At 34.7% G+C, this 21,334-nt stretch overlaps 4 protein-coding genes and 1 non-coding gene across 5 annotated transcripts; all 5 read right to left on the reverse strand.

The window, feature by feature from the left end:
* Positions 1–345: 345 nt before the first annotated feature.
* AGB1 (GTP binding protein beta 1) lies at positions 346–4,203 on the reverse strand. The gene is made up of 6 exons (XM_047292028.2): positions 3,934–4,203; positions 3,695–3,789; positions 2,640–3,064; positions 1,306–1,663; positions 1,080–1,193; positions 346–584 (listed from the first exon to the last, which is right to left on the reverse strand). Exons 1-6 carry the CDS (start codon positions 4,037–4,039, stop codon positions 549–551), a joined length of 1,134 nt encoding a protein of 377 aa, XP_047147984.1. The 5' UTR covers positions 4,040–4,203; the 3' UTR covers positions 346–548.
* A 914-nt stretch (positions 4,204–5,117) lies between these two features.
* Positions 5,118–5,189, reverse strand: TRNAE-UUC (transfer RNA glutamic acid (anticodon UUC)). Its single transcript has one exon. It is a non-coding gene; the product is annotated as a tRNA-Glu (tRNA).
* Positions 5,190–5,943: 754 nt separating this feature from the next.
* On the reverse strand, positions 5,944–9,087 carry LOC124820356 (O-Glycosyl hydrolases family 17 protein). Its single transcript, XM_047292025.2, has 5 exons — positions 8,938–9,087; positions 7,900–8,564; positions 6,711–7,043; positions 6,326–6,602; positions 5,944–6,237 (listed from the first exon to the last, which is right to left on the reverse strand). Exons 1-5 carry the CDS (start codon positions 9,041–9,043, stop codon positions 6,200–6,202), a joined length of 1,419 nt encoding a protein of 472 aa, XP_047147981.2. The 5' UTR covers positions 9,044–9,087; the 3' UTR covers positions 5,944–6,199.
* Positions 9,088–11,073: 1,986 nt separating this feature from the next.
* Positions 11,074–15,234, reverse strand: CAP1 (cyclase associated protein 1). Its single transcript, XM_088110412.1, has 10 exons — positions 14,887–15,234; positions 14,210–14,378; positions 14,071–14,135; positions 13,355–13,655; positions 13,133–13,280; positions 12,915–13,024; positions 12,772–12,827; positions 12,618–12,674; positions 12,261–12,404; positions 11,074–11,536 (listed from the first exon to the last, which is right to left on the reverse strand). The coding sequence occupies exons 1-10, from the start codon at positions 15,160–15,162 to the stop codon at positions 11,450–11,452; spliced, it is 1,413 nt and encodes a 470-aa protein (XP_087966538.1). The 5' UTR covers positions 15,163–15,234; the 3' UTR covers positions 11,074–11,449.
* Positions 15,235–17,138: 1,904 nt separating this feature from the next.
* Positions 17,139–20,844, reverse strand: LOC124847500 (Protein kinase superfamily protein). The gene is made up of 7 exons (XM_047325008.2): positions 19,953–20,844; positions 18,687–18,791; positions 18,455–18,577; positions 18,165–18,335; positions 17,945–18,074; positions 17,501–17,710; positions 17,139–17,426 (listed from the first exon to the last, which is right to left on the reverse strand). The coding sequence occupies exons 1-7, from the start codon at positions 20,480–20,482 to the stop codon at positions 17,310–17,312; spliced, it is 1,386 nt and encodes a 461-aa protein (XP_047180964.1). The 5' UTR covers positions 20,483–20,844; the 3' UTR covers positions 17,139–17,309.
* Between the last annotated feature and the right edge of the window lie 490 nt (positions 20,845–21,334).

The following is a 21,334-nucleotide window of genomic DNA, read 5'->3' on the forward strand; positions in this document are numbered from 1 at the left end:
CTTGCATACAGATCACTGGTTACAAAAGTTTCATCTTATATGAGCATCGGGCATCGTATTTTGCTCTACAATTTTCTCTGGCTACAGCATAAGCGATTGAGTAGGTTTTAACGACTGCATTCAATGGATAACACCATTGAGTCGACAGACTACTCAATCTAATAATTGAAGAGGGATACCTCGTCGTAGTCTACATTATGGTTTTGCTGGACAAATACCATTTATATTCATTAAAACAACTAAAATATTTGATTGAATATAGTTTGGGACACTTTCAGGTCCTTTAAATAGAATACTCACAATCATCATAATTAAGAGGAATCGGTATGTATAGGCGTGCTACGCTGAGACCAGAAAACAAACAGTCCTTCATTTTGGTTTAAGGTATAGTTACCGAAGCGGGTAGTACAATGGAAAAAGTACTATTTAGATCACACGTTGACAAACAGATATGAGCATAAACAAACCGCTGCACTAGTTGCAAGCCTAAAATGAAGGGTTATGTGAGAGCACGCACTTCATCTCCAATTTTATCATCCCCTCAATGCTCAAGTTGTCTTCCTATGCCCTCCAAAAGCCCATATCTGCAAACGGACAAGTAGTTAGCAAATTTATCCAGTGAACCAAAGCTATCTACAATCAACAACCACTCTTACACTTCATATAAAATTAACCGTTAAGCTTTTCCACATTTTCATTGTGGGATACAATTGACAGAATGCATAATGGTTATCCATGCGTAGGTTAGACAATCCTAGAACATAATGTTCCCTTGACATTACTAATTAACCAATTCTTGTATGAGTATGTTAACTTTTGGAAATTACAGACTCCTCAAAATCTCCATAAAGTCATGCCCTTTATATTTCTAAAGGAATCATGTTTTGATGTTCCAACTTTCGGTTGTGGTTATTAAATCTCTAAAACCTCGTAAGGAATAATATCAACATGTTCTTTTTGGGTAGTGTTGGAGGTAATATCTAATTATTTAAAGTTTAAACCATGAAGGAATTAAGGCTTACATAACCGTGAATCACATAGCCTAAGATTTATTGAATGTGCACAAAATGCATGCTCACCTTTAAGTTTGTGTCCCAACTTCCTGTACACAAAGCACTCCCATCAGCTGACAAACCTAAACAGCTGATCCTGTCGTCATGAGAGTCTTGAAGAGATCCTAAATCCAAGACCACCTGCAAAGAAGCAAACAAATGTTCTTTTAAAATACTACACCGATTTCATTCATAGCGCAACCAGAAGAATGGAACCTAAAGTTGTTATATGTTTCACTAGAGTACCAAGTACCTTTGCCAGTAAAGTGTCCCAAACATAGCAATCTCCATTTGTGTATCCAGCAAAAAGAAGTCTTCCTGATGCAGAGAATGCAATGGAAGTCACAGGCGGAATGTCATTGTCACTGTGCTGCTGATAATATACTTGAAGTTGGTGTCCAGTCCTAATGTCAAACAATCTGCAGGTACCATCATCCGAGCCGGTTCCAAATCTATTTCCATCCGGAAAGAATTTAACTGCATTAACATCTCCCTCATGCCCATGAAATGTCCGCACTGCTCGACTTGCCACGCGAGTATCCCACAATCGAGCAGTTGCATCACAAGAACCGGATACAAACATTCTTGAGTTGGATGCATTAATGGAGATACTGAGAGGATAATGAAATAATATATTTCTCAGAAAAGATTTAATATTAACAAGTAATATTGGAAAGAAACACTAATTAATCAAGATTTCATAATTTGTGTGTAGAAAGAAAGTTATAATTTTATGTAGATGCCTTGCATTTTGAAGCAGCAGTGGTCATCCTTTTGTAGATTAATTTATTCAATAAAGTAAAAGCAACAAGAGTAAGTTACTACCGCCTCTCCTTTATTTTTAATTAATAGCACAGATTGCTAGGAGTTGAAACTGAAGTGAAGGTGAAATACGTTGGCAACAGATAAAGTAGTTAGTCCACAAAAGGGGATCAATTACTCAGATAGAGGAAAGAAGGTATGCAGGCAATTAGCAAGTTCCTAAGAAAGGGGAAAGCCTTGGTCCTTGGAGGAGAATTCTTTTTCCTTATTGCTATTTAATTTCATTCAATCAACAAATTCATTCTTTAGATCCCTAACACAGACATCCCTTCATTCTGAAAGCAGGCAAAGACCTCCATTGAATTCACATAAAGGCTGAAACTTATCCAATAAACTATTATGTCAAACAGATTCTTTAACTAACATATTATCATGAATGTGTTGTGGTCAAATCCTACTCTTACTCAAACTTATGTAACAAGAAAAAGGGAAGGGAAAAGATGCAAGATTGAACACTGATAACATTATCCACTGCACCACCAAATGAATGAACTCTTACCTTTTCTTCATCAACTGAAAGGTTGAACAGTGTATGAAAAATATTTGATCATAAAACAGACATTCATGATCTGACAAATTCGCTAGTCTTGCCAGTATTATGAAGTTAGTTGTACAGTTTCGTTTTGTACAGAGACAATAATTCCTTTTGTAGGTTTTCATAATAGATGGATGGTAGGCATATTAAAAATACAAAGGAAGAGATAATTAATTACTGAAACAACAAAATTTGGTTCACACTAATACAGTAAACAACTAATCAATCACCTGTATACATCTGCAGTGTGTCCAGACTGGAACTCCCCTCCAAAGACAGATGTTTTAAGGCCAGTAGTTATATCCCATAAAACACATGTCTGATCACCAGAACCAGTAATTAAATGAGTATCTTCATCTGGAACATACTGACAAGAGGAAACATAACCCTTATGTCCACTAAGCATCCGGGAAACAGGTAGATTCCCATCTTTGTCAGTGGGTGAATTAAGATGGAAAATAGAACACACACTGTCAAGACCACCACATGCAACAGACTGACCAGTTGGTGAAAAAGCACATGTCATGACCCATGCACAAGGCAGCTTTATGGCATGGATTTTCTGCCTAGTTAGGGCATTCCACACTATTAATCGTCCATCTTGAGATGCACTAACAATCTGACTTTTTTCAGAAGTCCAATCCAACGAATACACCTGCAAATTTGAAACAAATTCCAAGTCAACCTAAAATCTGCAAGTTTGATAATAAGAAGAAATCTACAATAATCACTAAGCATTATATCAAAAGCATGATGATTCCTCTATGTATACAGGAAAAGGCTATCTCTCCAGTCACAGCTGACGAGGAACAGGTAAAAACAAAGCTAGATAGCATTTGATTTCATACTGACCAATATCCATCACATTCTAGATATCATTCAGAACTAGAAACAAAATGCAAAGGATTAGTCTAATAAGTTATAGTCCTCATCTATGGTTGGATAAACCTCTCCACAAATGTTTACTGAAGAAAATAAAATAAGAAGAAATCGAAATAAACTTCTCTCAGAACTTAAAATTAACTTGGGGATGATCTAATGGTAAAAACCTCTCATTTTAACATTTCATATAAGTAATATCCTCTTCTACAATGCTTAGAGAGAAGTTTATTCAAGTATTGAGAGGTAATTGATTCCATAATCAGTCAAACAAGTAAAGAATTGTCTAGCGATAAGCAGCAACCATGATGTTCTTGAAACTAAGTCACCCAAATTTAACAACCAAAATCGAGGAACAAGCGAACTCATGCATAACATGTAAAAGAGAAAAGCATAAAAAAGGCACCTTTCCCGTGTGACCCTGCAAGGTTCTACAGCAAACCAGATCCGTAGGTCCAAAGGTCACAGGTGTTCTACCCTGAGACCTCGCATACTCACAGACTGAAAAATACCCATCAAACAAAGTATTCAATCAGCAAGATCTAAGACCAATTATTAGCACCAAGTTGTACAAGTTGAACCTCCACAAAAAATTATCAATAACCCCAACAAAAAAAATGAAAAAATGGAGAGAAAGGGTTATACTATCTGTGTCGAGCAAAGAAAGACGCTTCTGCTTCAATTGGTGCCTGAGATTGTTGACTGTGTCGATGGCAGAGGAGTGGCGCTCTTTGAGCTCCGCAACAGACATTTGGACTCCCTAAACAAGCACACCAATTAAGGAAGAAGGGAAGAGGTTGTTGTTGGGAAGACCATGTTTCTGAACATGCTTTTTATTTTAGTTTTACAACAAATTAATGGGAAAGGTTAATTATTTGTAAGATGAAGTTGGGTTGAGGATGTTGGAGTTAAGGGAGTGTTTGGTAGCCTTCAAAATAGAGACAGAAGAAGACAATGGAAATGACAGAATATTGTTAGATCGCGTGAGAAGTGAAAATAATTCATCTTTTTACAGAGACTGACGAGATCTGCACAGTGAAAATTTGGCACAAATGTAGATAAAATTGAATAAATTTAAAATCTTTTTATTATATTTATTTTATATTTTTTAAGTGTATTAATTATACTCTTTTTTTTAAGTTTTTCATTTATTTATTTTTTTCTTTCTTTCTAACTCGTTCTTGAGCCAGACATTGTTTTGCTTCATTGAAACTCTAACGTAAACATAAACATGTACATGTATGTCCAAGAACATTGATTATTTTTTATTTTTGTTGTTCTCAATCTTTGAATTTTAGTTTTAAATATGAATAACATTTCAATGATAAATTCCTGCCAATATTTGAAATTCGTTTAAAATGTCAATAATAGTTTTTGGTGACTGAGGTTTGTTAACTAATTGATATTTTTATTATTTAAAAATTAAGATATTTATTTTTACACCTTCTCCAATATGAAACATCAAAATTACCAGCTCAAAAGTAATATAAATAGGCCTAATATGGTCAAAAGATAAGAAATTTCTGTTCAATTTTAGAGTTCTCAATTTACATACTGTATAACTGTATCCTTCAAATTCAACCCGTGCAAATCTAAAAGGTTTCATTCCAATATTTGACTTGCACAAATTGGGGGCATAAAATATTATAGAGTGTTCAACTTGGTTTCAAACCTATGTTTTTGTTTTGAAACAAAGTAAGATGTGAGAAGGTTATACTCTATAATTGTCTTGTCTCATTCCAAAAGTCAAATGTGAAACCTACCCAATTAGGAGAGGAGGCTGTGTGAAAGTGCCCAAAATTTATATAACAAGGAAAAAATAAAAAAAATTCCGTTGCCGGGAATCGAACCCGGGTCTCCTGGGTGAAAGCCAGATATCCTAACCGCTGGACGACAACGGAATTGATGTTCATTAAATTGAAAATAGCATACTAATATAAACAAATTCCTAGTAATCCCAAATTCACTCCTCGGTTAATTACATTGGATTGAGTTTTATCTACATTTAATTAATTGATTGACTAATAAGTTATAAATTTGAGGTACATAATAGGGTCAACACGTTACTTTCTTTAGTTATTTTTATTTGCTTTCTTTAAATTTTTTTGAAAAACAAATTCTATATTATAATAAAATATTTGTGTACTTTTTCTATTTTACGTTCTCTTTTTATCACATGTAATACAAATGTACAAGCAAATTATTTAAAGGTTAAGAGACACATAAATATAATCAACTAAAGAAAAAATAACAGGATTTTAACTATATCAAATGAAAAATATATAGAAATAAAAATTCTTCACAAGTCGGACACTCAAGAAACAGGAAGGAATATTTTTCAAATAATATTGTATTTTATCATATGAATATTATAAATACTATTTTATTTTATATTCTTTAAAATAATTAATTTTGAGGTATTTTTTCTTATTGAATAATTATTAAAACCATTTAAGTCTATTTAATGATAATTAGGCTGCAATATATTTTTTACACCTACTTCACTTAATATAGTGAAATAATTTGAGAGATAAGTCAATCAGGATGGATATTTTGTAAAAAACATGTTAATGCATATTGCAGAATGTTACAGCCTATCTTAAATATAATTAAAAAAATGTATAAAAAGGCATAGATTATTGTGATATAAGATAATTGACAGGAACATAATTATGAACTGTAACTTTCATTAAGTTAATGTGCATCTTGCTTTCTAAACTCACATTTAGGTTACCAACACACTTGAGAGATATCAAGCACAAAGAAGGAAGATTGACATCCATTTAAATTGATTCATTGAAGCTATTTGAAATTGAAATGCCATGAATAAAAGAGGCCAAATGATTGACCCTTATTCCTTGATCCAATTCTAATGTTAATAAAACTTTTAGCAGACAAAGTTTAAGTCTTTTCAGATACTTCCACCAGGATAAACACAATCACTGTAACCTACAAGTTGGAGGAAAATGAAGTTAGATAGCTCAGACATAGATGTATAAGAACGGTTAGATTCCAGAGAAAAGGCAAGAAAACTTACTTGGATTTTGAGAAGTAAGCATTGCGGTTTGAGAGAAATCACAGTTCCATGGATTTCTTCCAAAGGTCTGGTAGTAGAGATTCATAGCAAAGGCAGCATGAGATAAGACAGTGTTTGGTTCATAACAAGCACCTCCTGACTGAATCGGTCCACAATCTATAACTTGGCTACCACATATATAATCAATATTTCTCTGCAACTCAGCCTCACCCACATCATCTTTTGATATGCACCATTGTGTTTCCCTTTCTGGAGTAACAGGACTAGTAGGTGGATTCTGGGAAAACACAAATTACCATGTTACTAAAAAAGAATTAAGATTGTAACATGTTTTTAGTCTTGTCGGAAACTTTGATACATCTTAATATCCAAATTGTTTGTTGACCTTATGGGTTGAAGCAGAGTTGTGTAGGCCAACATCATATGCCATGGTGAGATCAGTTTTGAAGAGGCCAAACGCTCTCTCAGATTGTGGACCAGGTTTGAGATCCTCATCATAGAGTGCAAAGATGAATGTGTCGACAGATTTGGCAGGCATGGAAGGAGTTCCAACCATTGATCTAAGGTGTGCAATGAGGTTTCCATTGTAGGCTCTGGCGTTTTCAACAGTAGCTCCTGCTTCATTTCTGTCCCCACGAGAGGGCCATCCTGTCTCGGCAATCACAATCTCCACCTCCTCAAACCCCATCCTGCTCAATGCACTATGCACAGCATCCACCTATGTTCATACTCCCAAACATCAATCAACAATACTTTTCTTATTTATTTATGCTATCTTAATTACCATTTCCTATTAGATGTCTTGTTAAACTTCAAATGTATTAATTAAAAATAAAAGTCACGCTTAAATTTCCAATAACTTGGAAGTTGAATCATAACTTATTGTCATTAAAACTAAATAATTTGTCATCATGTCAAATAATTTACATATTTCAAATTTTCACATCTAGACCGCCGAAAGTGAAGTGGCATGAGGTGGAGAATCTGATATATAAAAGTTAATTATATTCGCATTGGTGACGAAAGTTAAAAAAGGAATATTAAATTGAAATTGTGATATACCATATGGGATGCGTATGTAATTTTTTGTTAAAATATTAGAAAAAGAAAAAATAATAATTGACTAAAAAAGATCGTAGATGATGGAATAAAGGTAAACTGGAGGAATAATTTGTACAACCAAACCCTTTACACTTAAAAACCAATTGATAAAAAGATTTGAAATTTAAAAGTTGGTTAAGCATCTTACATTTTACGATTTTTTTTACAACCTAAATGAAAGTGAAGATTATCGGACACGTAGAATGCATGTAAGTGGGTACGCGGAGAACATGCCACAATTTACATCGTATTTCTTGCATGCTTGATGAAATTACACAAAATAATTTTCTTATCGTTGCATTACTTTAATCTATTTTAATTCATAAATGTTTTATTCCTATTATATTATATTTATGTAATTTAACAAATAGGAAAAAAAAGTTTAAATTTTTACTTGATAAGAGGTGGTGGGTGTGAGTATAGTTTGTGGTGTCAAATTTATTAAAATAAGAAAGGGAAAATAAGTTGCTGACCTGGGCGTCAAACATGTTGGAATAAACCTTCCCGCTAATCTGATCGACCCGACCCGAATTTGGTCGAAATAGACAGAATGCGAGTGTTTCGGGTCTCGGGTCGCTCCGGTAAGCGAAGAACGGGTATGGGTTGATGGCGAAAGGTGACTCGTTATTCTTCAAAAACGCTACCAACGGTTGGAGGATATCCATCAAACCTTGGTCGAACGACCCGGCCGAGGGAGGCTCCGACTGAGTCAACACAGCCATAGAATGCACCGTGGAAACTTTTATTTTGCCACCGAGTGAGGCCGAGTTGAGGGCGTTCTGGACATTTTGCATCGCCGGGAGTAGCTGCGAGACGAGGCCATCTTCGCCGGAGCTCATGATCTCGTTGCCGACGGCGATCATAGTAATGTTGCTTTCGGGGTAATGTGGCAACACGTTCGCGTTGACCCACCGAGTCGCCGAGTCGGGATCAGATGCCAAACTCGGAATGTCGCCGTTGGCCACGCCGATGACGATTCCAATGCCGGAGTTTGCCAGCACCTTTATGATTGCCGGATCCGCGCCGTAAAGACGTACTTTCCCGACCGTCGTAGACTTGAGAAGCTCCGCCGATGCCTCTGGCGCTGGAAGATTGTCGGCAACCTGGCCGTAGTTGACGCCGATGAAGGGTTGTGAAACTGCAGTAAGAAGAAGATTCAGTAAAAAGCCACTACTTAATGACACAATAATTTACACATATTTCTTTAAAAATGTATTTACTAATCAATAATGACTGTAATTGGGTGAAAGCAAAACTCATTTTCGTGGCTAATATTCACTGATACATTACATTCTTCAAGTGAGACCACTGACCATGAAGCCAAATCAACAAGAGAATTATAAAACAGTTTAAAAATGGAATCAAAATCCAACTTGAGTGAAGGGTCGTGGTGCTTGAAAAACGCTGAAGAAGTTGCACTTGAAAACATGTTGTTCATTCACAGATTTTCTCGAGAAGTTTGAAACATAAAATGGAATGGTTAGAATGGATATGGAATTGAGAGAATATACCAGCAATGTAGAGTGCATTGATGATGAAGGAAAGGTGCAGGAGGAATGAAGAGTTGGAATGTGTAGCCATGGTAGTTCGAGAATATGTTTTTATGAAAGACAACATGAAATTGAAAGCCAAAACGACTTTATATCATACATCACAGACATGCAGATAATGATGTAAAGAAGAATTTCTAACTATAGAAAGAAAGTGTTTTGAAAAACGACTTTAATACTGATGGGACCAAGGGTAAATATTAGGGTTAGGATGGTGATTAGTAAGACAGATAATTCCAAATTATTAACATGTAATAGTAATGTGTTTCTCTTTCATCTTATTTTCACTCTGTTTTTTTACTAAATTATAGTTTTTCTCTGTTCCTTTATTTTTGTTTTGTTTTCTGCCTAAGTATTTCTCCCACAATGAAAGAAAACAAGAAGAATAAGGAGATGAAATGTTTTGAGTTTTCAAACGTCAAAATTCTATGTTTAATGTTTGATGAAATGTTTTAGATGAAATGTTTTAGTATGCATGTATATACATTAAGAGGAACAGAACATAAATTCTTCGACAGAAGGACAAAGGCGAAAAGAGGGAAAAATATTCGGGATTTATGGTTTTAAGCTGGTTTTACACAAAGCTTCGAATCAGCACGCTCCTTCGAACCAGATAAAAGGTTCCTACAAAAGAAAGAAAAGACTAAAGAAAAATAAAGAAGAATAAACTGTGATGTTCATAAAGAAAAAAAAATACTTTTCTTAAGAAGATTATAGAAGACGCTTTAAAAAAATGTCTAAGACATTGATACAAATATGTTGCAACTGCATATAAAGTGTGTGAAAAAAACTTTGAGCAAATTTTACAGTTAGAGCATTAATTAATAATTGCCTCATACAAAACCAATAACACAAACAAGGATTATAGATATTTTTTTTACTTAAAAGCTGGCATAAATTTTTGTGATATTCATTAGTTTTATTAAAAGACATCATATTTTCTTTCGCAAGGACATTTCTTAGAGAGCAATTCAATTTTTAAGTAAATTTTAAATACTATTAATCAAACTGACTTGTTTAAATACCAAATCTAAAGACTTTTAAACAATGGAAACATTGATATAATAAGCAAATCGGATGAATTTAAATTATATCATAAAATGAAAATATAAATCATAGAACACGCAAAATAAAAAATAAATACATAAATTATATTACTTAAAAAGTATAAATTTATAAAAGTTATATTACTTAAAAAGTATACATTTATAAAAATTTTATATATATATATATATATATATATATATATATATATATATATATTATTTATAAAAATTGAATTCAAATACAACGGAATTTATATTTGACGTTCAACAAAACGACTACATTATTCTTCCAATTTTTTCTCTCACTATATTATGTTCTGACAACAAAAGTAGATTATCACTTATTTAAAATAAAAGGAAAACGAAATATGAGATATTGAACCATAACTGGCAATTACATATTTAACATGATAGGATAAAATTGCAAATGGGCAAGTGATGAAATGTAATAAAACTAAATGAAAAATGATCTAATTTGTTTCATGTATCAATTTAAGTGGACTTTGAAAGTGTAAGGAAACAAGGGATGTAAAAATGGAGAAAAAAAAATAATAACCGACATGAAAAGAAAAAACAAGTCATGAATTAATTAATGAATATGAAAGAAGAGTCAGAGTCAAAGAGGTCAACACTTATATATACTTAAAAATGAAAAGTTTGTGAGCCTTGAATTTGTAACTTCACTTCGTTTCTATTTGCCTTTAGAAACGTACGTATAAGTCATCTTGAAATCGTTACGAGCTCCGTATGTGTTTTCAAACTCAGTTCCAGGAATTATATTAAATCCTCGTCAGACAACAAAAATTCATTAATGTACCAATCAAAGCTAGTTAAAAAAAAGGAAACTAACAGCACTTTAAAATTGATAAAAATAACTTATTAAAGGTTGATAAAAATATCATGGTAAAATTATATAAAAAGATAATAAAAGAAAAAACAATTTGTTGAGTTTCATCTTCTTAGTTAAGACTCTCTCCAACAAATTTATGGTTCAAACAATTGAAACATTGAATATCTTAGATAATGACGAGCATTTAAGAAGCCAAGAACGTCCATAACTCTTCTTTTCTCATTACAAACTGAGAACAAAATACCTTTCTGAATGAACCGAGTACATCATCCTTGCTCTATCCTCAAATTACGCAAGACACCAGAACAAACCAAGATATTCAAATTGTAATGGTCCTCTGAAAGCTAAAAACCCGATTGCATGATGCAACTTAAGACAGAAACATGCTCAAGCAGAACCAAACTATCAAAACCAAAAATCACATGGAGGATTCCAATGGTTCAATAAACCCATGGAAAAACCGCTAGCATAAACCTAATTCATATGACTGTATTTGTAAATGAATTAACGAAACAACAAATTGAAGCCACTCCCACAGCATTCCAAAATAAATAGAAACTTCAACTTGCGAGTCAATTTAACCTCCAGAATGAGAAGCAGGTGTTGTTTCAAAATGTCCATCCTTGAACACATGAATGTATTGTTGTGGCAAAGAATGCTCCACCTGAAACAGAAGACGTCGTTACAATATGGGTGTCACTTGACTTAGTCCACACCTAATATCTAACCAAGATCACGCTGTTTAACAATTTTACAATTTTTAAATAAGATTCTAAATATAGACGGATTCATCCATCGCTGTGTGAAACGTGAGGATAGGTAAGCAAATTCAGATCGCCAAGTCCAGTTGAGGTGGGAGAAAAACAACTTCTAAAAGTAGTCAATATCACACGCTATAGTTTTGTTTTGTGTAAGCTGTTTCCTTCCTTCATACCCTAATTTTCATCTACTGCATTCTATGTTATTTTTCACCATCTTTAATTTTTAACTTTATTCATGTGTTCTTATTGCTCCTAGCTTGACGGTGATTGTGTATTGTAACCTATGACCTATATCATGAGATTATTTAATTTTGGTTTTTTGGAGTAAATATTTAAAAATTATTCAGTTCGAATAATAATATTTAAGCTGGTAATCATCCCACTTTCTACTATCCCACTAGAGCATTTTTGGGCCTGGCCGCCTCACCTTGCTATTTTCTAAGTTGTAGTAAACAGCATCTATAACAATCATAAAAACAGACTCTAGTATTTAATTTTCAATTATTAAGACATATAAATTATCTACAAGAAATTAGGGGGAATACAACTCTTTAACTAGTTTTTGCTCAGATGATGAGGAATCAAACTTTTAAACATCAAATATAGAAGAGGAAAACTAAAACATACCCAGTCACCATCGGTTTCAGCACTAGGAACCAAGACATTGATCTCGCTTGACTTTGCTGTAGTTATGGATGTTTGTAAAGAGTCTTTGCTCAGATATAGCTGGCAGCCAGAAGTGTTGTCCACTAAAATTGTAGGAGCTGCACCCTATGATTAGTAAAAGAGAGAAGAAGTATAACTAAATCAGTTTTGACATATGAAGTATTTATTTAGTATTAATTTTAAACTCTTATGATGTGCATCCTATCAGCTATTAAGATATTTACTGGGAAGAATAATATGATATTCAACCTAACACGCCAACAGCATTGGAAGACGTTATGGATTGAGGGAAAAAAATAGAAAATGAAGTCTAGGTACCTGGCATTGAACCTCAACCCCACTACTGTTTACAATCTCAAATGCTGCAACAACATCCTACATTTTAAGACAAAAAAAAAATGAATTTTCATCTCTCAATGAATTGATTCCGTTTCTAATATTATTAAATATCAAATTCTCATGTTTCACAGACCTTAAATACAACTCCCATCTTTGTGCATTTGTCAATAGTTATATTGTTGACCTTGCCTGCGAATTGTTTAGAAGTGATTACTTGCAATATTTTCACCAAGTGATAAGTTGGATACCAAATAGGAAAAGAAATGAAAAAACTACCTGGAATCTGCAAAACAGAGTTTTTGCATCCATAAACATATACAGACTGTTTTGCATCACAATCTCCAATGACCAAATCTTTCTTCTCAATTTGATTTTCAACAACCCATCTCCATTGGCAGGATAAGTAGGGTTCGGTTAGGGAGATTGAATAGTGAAATTATTGGCATTAACTTCTATACACATAGTAACTAAAACCCAAACACACATAAACTTACTTGCGGCCCATTTGAAGTTCAAATTTTGGAGGTCCTGCTTTAGAAGGCACACGTGAAGTTGCATGACTTTCTTTTTCAATAGTGCCAACAACTCCAGTTCTATCGGCGCGATTCTTAGTTTTCATATCAGCCGTAACCTTTCTCAAACCTATTAGATAAAACTTATAATTCATAGATGTTGACTGCTGAATGCTCAATCAATAATGTACAAGAATAAGCTACCTGAAGTGACGTTTCCTTCACTGATTTGCTGAAAAACAGCTGACATACCCTCTTTAGGTTTAGAAGATGAAGCCTGAGATGATTGAGAACTAAATAGAGAAGCAGATGGAGGGGGAGGGGCGGCAGGTGCAGCAGGAGCAGAAGCTTTTGATGGAGCATATACTTTTCCTTTTGGACTCCAAACAGGGCCCAAAGGATGAAAGCTCTTGACATAATCTCTCAATCCAGGTAGATACATCTCTTTAAGAGCTTTTGCCCATTCAACATGATTTGGGTCTTTGTTTCTGTACTCTACAAGCACCTAAATATTACAACCAAGAGTAGGGAAGATCATTATCTCAACCCATGAAATAGCAGGCAATATGAGATAGGAAGTGCAAAATAAGACTAATAGGCCAATGCCTGATCTAATACACACCCTTCCATACGTAATTGTTACCAAAACTAAATGGTAAGTCAGACGTTTAAAATCAAATTTCTGAGACTAAGCATACAAACATTAAGGTTGCTGATCGTAACTTATTTCCTTTCTCATCCATAAAGCTTACGTAACGCAGCGAGTGACTACACCTATACATTTGATTTCAAAGTAAAAATGAAACTTTTTAAATGGAAGGATATACTACAAATTACTAAAATTGTCAGGGAAGATCACTAACGGGGACTTCTTTATATGCAAGACAAGTTAATAAGATTCTGACAGGTATCAAGAATACCTTGTTGCAGTAAAACTCAGCCATTTGCCAACTTTCTTCCACATGCGCAATTGGCATACTCATGCCTTGAAAAAACAGAAGAAACATAAGACACTGAAGGATAAATATTCATCCAACAAAAGAATCATTTATCACTTACCACAATCCTTCCCTGTATATGCAATCCATGCTAGAGCTGAGAGACTGTCAGCAGCAGCCTTCAAGTGATTAAAAAAATCAGATCTCCTTCCCTCTGTCAATTTGGCAGCTTTCGTGATCACTTCATTCAATGGTTTGAGAAATGACCCCAACCCAGCAAGGTCAGGCTTCTGCACAGTAAATGATGACGAGAGATGCTAACTCAGCATTTGCAAATACAGGTGACATACAGTCCAAAAAACTAAAACATCACAGCACGAGCAACTGTATGCACTCCCTTCTCTACAAACTAAATTCGATCTCTCTTGGCGGTAAACCTCTTATTGCATGAGCAATTGCTTCTGAATTTCGCTTTACAAGCAATTGTATACTCAAATACCCCACGGAACATGGAACCTTCAACATTTGTCAAACATGACAGGTAAAACAAGCATCGAATCCACAACAACCACCAGAGATTTATATTTAAAAACATACGCAAGACTCCCATAAAAAACCACACAGAGAATGCCACCACATTTTGTTCAATCGGTATCAGACTCTATTCCATCAATATTCTCACTATTTTTTGGACATGACAATATTATCACACACGATGCAAACACACAAATTCTTCAATCCCGCGCCAAAACAAACAATCCTCGCGACACGCAAAAAAACGATAGAGCAATGACGAACCTGTGTTTGTTTGAGCTCAACCAAAAGTTCTTTCTGAACATTGAAAGCTTCCTGCACAAGTTTCGACACATCCAAGACCTGTCCTCCGATTACCTCCGCAGCGCGGGAAAACCTAGCGACGTGCTGGTCGATCAGATCGGCGAACGCAACGACGGACGGATCGCGCGCCACATCGTCGGCGGCGCTGGCCGGCGAGGCCGATGGGTGGAATCCGGAGGAGAGCGACTCTAAGCGCGACACCGCCGATTCTAACCGCTGTATGAGCTTCTCGTCCATGCCTCTGCGGTTGGAAGAAATGGCACAGATCTGATAGCACCCTATGAAGATGATGCTTGAACCGTTAACCTTTTTAAAAAGAAAAACTAAAATATATAATTATGGGAAATGAGAGGGATAAAATTAAAGGAGGGAATTATTGCCCCCACGTGTCATTTTCTTTAGTCCAATTCTTTTAGATAATTAGATAAGTAAAAGTGAATGAAAGCAAATTGGTTCTGCTTTCAAACACTTCCCATTTCTATCATTAACTAGTGAAATTTATTGAAAATTATAATATTGCAAAGATTCTAATTTCAATATAGAAAAATTAGAAGCTAACAATACATTTTAAGCATTATTAAAAAAATTAATTTGTTTTCATTGTATCTATTATCAAATAATAACTTATGCTTTAATTCTTTTTATACATTTTTTTTTCATTCTTAATTTTTCTTCTATAATTTCTATCATTTAATAAATTACTAAAAAATAAGTTATATTTAAACTGCTAACTTTCATATTACTTTCTCCTTTTTATGTTTTGAATTATTAATAAATTCAATTCTATGGTAAATCAATTTAAAGAAAAAACAAATGAATGAAAAAGTAAAATAATTCTTTAGAGATACAAATTTTTATATGAGAGTGTACATAATTTATATTATTAATAAATATATATTATTTTCTTAAATAATATATTTCAACTCTAACATTTAATATCTAATAAAGTATTATTTTAGTTCTTAAATAACATTGTTAGTTTCTCAAATTTAAAATTTACATATCAATCTTTAAATATCAATTAAGTCAAAAAATCTAAATTATATTATAAACCAAATTGATCCACATATTTCTAAAAATAATTATTTTTTCTGATGTGTCCTTAGACACATTTTAATGGTCAATAAAAGTTTTTTTTTCTAACGTGTTTTCAATATGTCTATTACTAAAGAATAGCTCATATTTATAGTACTATTTTTTTTCTATATATATTTTTTTAATTTTATCTTTTCATAATTTCTAATTATTTGATCATTTAATAAATTATTAAAAAATAACTTTTAACAAAACAAGTTTTAGCATTCAATGTAAAAATAAATTATTTCTGGAAGAAAACAAAATCATGCAAGTAAACATTTTTAACAGATAATGTTAATATCCATGAAATTAAAATAATATTTAAAAATATGAATATATGTTTTGATATTGTGTTCGGAAATTTCAAAGAACACTACAAACATAAAGAATGTTTGAACTTTCCTGACATGAATTATTATCCTAATAATAACTTTGAATGATTTTCTTGTTGAAAACAAGAGGCTAATGATGGCCTGATTTATTTACTTCAACTTGAGTTTTGAAGAAGTTTAAAGTTGTCAATGAAGTGTTGAATACAAATTGGGCCTGTGTTGTAATTCCTGAACCAGAGGCACAAATATAGGTAGCATCTGTCAATTCTCTCATCTAGGCAATGAAGCGTGTATGAGGAAAATGCGAACAAAACACAAGCTAACGAAAGTGTACCAACTCTTTGGTGGCGTTATGCTAATTATGCATATGATGTTCAGTACTGAAAGAAGATCAATACCTGCCCCGACAACTCATGCATCATGCAGGGGTAATAATTGGTATGAATCAGAAACACCGTTTTTTTACTTGCAAGAGCAACTTGCGGTGAATCGTGCTTGCAGTACGTAGGACCGTCGTGGAAGTTAAGGAAAACATCTGATTCGTAGATTCGGTTTCATATCAAACATGGCAGCAGCAGAGTCATCATTGTCGATAGTGTCGGAAGTATCATAAATAATTGCAAGTTAACATTTTAATTTTACGGTGCTGTGAGAAAATTGGATTCAGGCTGAATGTTTAAATGGGAAGCAACGTTAAAGACCAAACGAGTGGTTTTATGCCTAAAATCAGATTAAACAATGCTTCAAGGTTCTTGAAAACGTGCTCTAAGGTTCTTGAATGTGTCCACAAGCAGACAAACAAAATCGACAGATTGTGAAGTTCGTATTTACAATAATGCAATACAACAAAATGCATGGTTGAAACCCGAAGAAAATAACTAAACCGTATAAGATATGCACAGCGATTCATATAACTTGTTCATAACATCATGAAATCTGAATACAAATGAGTTGCTTGACCAACAATACAAAAAATCATCTCCATCTTGATTTTTCTACGGTTTCTGCATGCTTTGGTGGTGGATAAGGAACTTTAATGGAAACATCAGCGTGAGAAGGCAAAGGATCTTTCTCTCTAACTGTGCGTAGCTCCTATTCAACAAGTTAAAGTTAGTGATATAAGGAAGATGAAAAACTGAGAAAGAGTGGCTGAGTGTGGTGCTTACAGAACGAAAGGGGAAATCATCTGTCTCAAGCATATGAACAATTTGACCCATCTTTGGTCGTTTAACGACATCCAAGTCTATACACCGCAGACAAATCAGTAAAACTCGTTTCAAAGATCTTGGAGAGGGTGGAATCTCAACCAACGGATCAACTAGCTCCTCACTGCGACGGCTTGCTACCATTGCCTTGAACCAATCTACTAGATTCATCTGAAGCACATTTACAAAAACTATGTTAAGTCTTGACAGTCACTTCTAAGATAGAAAAATGAAATAACTATGGATTAAAATGAACTTATGCATGGACTAACTTGTAAAAATGATTTCTTGTTAGCTTAAAATATGATTTTAATTCATGTTCAAGTTAATTTTTGCTTATGGAGAAGTTTCCTCCAAACATGTCCGTAATATATTGATGAAAACATGAACAAAACCCAGAAGCACCTCTCCAGGTGGTCTTGAATAATCAATGGGGCTTCTTCCTGTGATTATCTCCATGAGTAGAACTCCAAAGCTATACACATCACTGCGCTCATTAAGCATACCTGAGCTTGCATACTCAGGTGCAACATATCTGCAGAAAATTAGTAGTAACAAATCATAAGATGATTACCATTTATGGAAGTTGAAAAACAACTCAGATTGTCCAGTAAGAAAAAATCACCCGAATGTTCCCATTACACGCGTCGTCACATGGGTTTTCTCAGATCCTAAGAGTTTGGCAAGTCCAAAATCTGATACTTTGGCATTCCAGTTTTTATCCAACAGAATGTTACTGGATTTTATATCCCGGTGCACAACTTTGGGTTCTAAGCCTTCATGCAAATAGGCTAGCCTGTTTCAAATGCAGAAACTTTAACTGTTGTGATGGAATGTTTAAGATAGCATAATCAAGGATAAAACTAAAGAGCATGATAGCATTAGTCAGAAAGAGTTTCAGCACATTAAACACACCCTTTTGCTGTCCCAATAGCAATTCTCATTCGAATCTCCCATGTCAAGGGGCTAACTGGTCCTACATCACCATGCAGCCACTGTTCTAAGTTTCCGTTGTCAACATACTCATAAACAAGCATCCTGAATGATAGTAAAATTGTTACTGAAGAAAATTCATAGGAATTCTGAACTTCTATGGTCTGAATGACATTGAATCAAAAGAATAGCAGCCATGTAAACAGAGCAATACCTTCGAGCACCTTCAGCGCAATATCCCACCAAACGAACCAAATTCTTATGCCTTACTTTCCCAATAGCTTCAACCTCTACCTTAAACTCCTTCTCTGCTTGACCCCTAATTAGGATACAACAACACACGAATTGTTTCAGTAAACTTAAGATTTTTATATGCACAACATTAAGATTGTGCAAGTATAAAACATACGAGTGTACTTGAATCTTTTACAAAATTAAAGTTGAAATCATGAAACAAGCCCTTCTCACATTGTTGTTTCTTAATTTATGATGGAAGTTTCAAGAATTTTGGTAAAGACAACTTCAATTTTTAGGTGACAGTGATTAACTTTAAAACATTTTTACCATAAATATAAGTTACCGATATTAATTGATAGTTATCTTTGAATTTGCGTTTAGAAATCCCAAAACACATAGAAGGTAATTATTCTTCCTATATCAATAAACTTGCAAAATTACTATAATAAACTAAAGTTTGGGGGGATTAAGCTAGTATTTCAAAAAAAGTAAAACAGAAATTATATACAGACAACATGATAATAAAGAAAAAAGTAAAAGTAAAGAGAAAAGTAACATACTAACATTATTACCCAACCAAAAATAACACTAGAAATAAAAACCAAGTAGAAGAGAGGCAAGTGACTATTATTATAGGTTAAGAACGCTTAAATTATGAGTAATCATGGTAGTAGTAGTGGTAATATTTTAACTCTCTCAAACAACGCGAAAAATAAAAAAGTAAACAATTGTTTCTCAAAAGCAAAACAATCAGCCACCAAACTCGCTTCACTTTTCTGAAGACAATTCAAAGCAAACAGACTGCATATTTCCCAGGCTAAGACAGTGTTTGGACGTTTGGAATGGGAATTGAGGAAGGTCAAAAGTATACTCATTTTCAAAGTAACAGATTCTTCTTTTTCGTTTCGTCTTGAACTTGGAGAATGTGTATTGGAATTCCAAAATCACGTCAGTGATATCTATCCAAACATGCAGTCATGCACTATACGTATCCGCTAGGATTAAGTTTGGGTTACAAAAGAAAAGTGGAAACCATTTCATAGACACAGAATAGGTAGAAAGTTAGAGAGAAAGAGTTTTTTAGGTTCAGTTGAAAGAAACAGAGGACTGTAAAAAATTGAGTAAGGAAAGACTAAAAATAGAGTAACATGCAGCAGAATAAGCATAAAAAAGGACACAGAGAAGTAAAATTAAGGTATAAAAAATAAAGTTCGGAGTTTAGACATGTGGGTGTGTGACATACTTGTTGTTTAGAAGATTCTTGACAGCAACGACGGAAGCATCGTGCAGAATTCCTCTGTACACAACACCGTACCCACCTTCCCCAATAACATTCCCTTCTGCGAAACCGCGCGTGGCGAGTTCCACTTCCTTCATGCTGTACCACCGACCCCACCCTATGTTCGGATCCTCCACCGACAACTCGCTGCGGTGGGCCCCACCACCGGAAACTTCGCTCTTCGTCACTGCTGTCACCGCTTCAATCTCGACCTTCATGCCCGCCTCCTTCTTCGGATCACCCTCCACGTCACCAATCTCGCTCGTCGTCGCAGGGGTGAGATCCGAGGTCTTAACCACCATGATCTCCTTCGACACCAGAGGGATGCTCCCGGAGCTGAGTTTCGCCGCCAACTTCCGCCGCTTCCAGCTCCGGCCGCCCCGCAAGCACAGGAAGAAGACGAGAACCAGAATCACCACCGCGAAGACGACCAAAACAGCCACCAAGACGAGAAGCTTCAAGCTGACACCCGTGGTTGTGGCGGCCTCAGTCATCGGTGTTACTTACTTACTTTTCCTTAACGTGGGAGGAGAAGGTTAAAGGTTGTTATTTGTTACGAGAGCTGGGTGGGTAAAGCTCTACGATGACATGGTTGAAAATGGGAAGAAAAAGCTATAATAAGCATTGAAAAGGGTAAGGGAATAGGGAGTGGTGTTGGCGTTGAGAAGAGTGGAAGTGGGGTTTCAACGGATACAAATGGGAAAAACAGACAGAAACGAAAGTAAGAAACGAAAGAGGTGTTGGGTTGTTGTTTTCTGGGAAGAGAGTGGGGTCATGATTACGAGAATGCCATTTGCTCTGTGCTGGATCCTCTTCCTAAGTTACTCTCACTCTCACTCTCACCACAAACCACAAACGAATGAAATCCAAAAAAGCGTTGAAAATACCCTCTCGAGTAAACACTGTTCGACGGTGGGGTCTGTTGGGTAATTAGGAGGCTTCATTATTGCATCATTTTTCTACTATGCTCCATTCCATCTTCTTATCACAAACGCCATTTAATATGATATTTTAATCTATTCCTTGTTTTAATACGTGGGACTTTGAATTGTAGCTTAACGAAGGACTCTCTTGGAGCATAATCACTTCCATTATATATGTCAAAACGAGTGGATGGTGATTCCACGTGAACGTGATTATCAAACGTAACCTAACCACCACCAAACCATTTGCTGATGAATGCAATATTCTCTTGCTTCACAATTAATTTCACCAGCATTTATGCTTCTCCACTACCCCTGCTTTTGGATTTTCCCCGTTTCTTAACTAAAGCTGTAAGATTTTAGTTTCGGAATATGACGTTTGTCAGAATCACTGCAACTGCCAACGTTTTATCAGTTTTTATT

This window comes from Vigna umbellata, chromosome 3, assembly GCF_029865625.1.
Source record: "Vigna umbellata cultivar VRB3 chromosome 3, Vumbellata_1.0, whole genome shotgun sequence".
NCBI lineage: Eukaryota > Viridiplantae > Streptophyta > Magnoliopsida > Fabales > Fabaceae > Vigna > Vigna umbellata.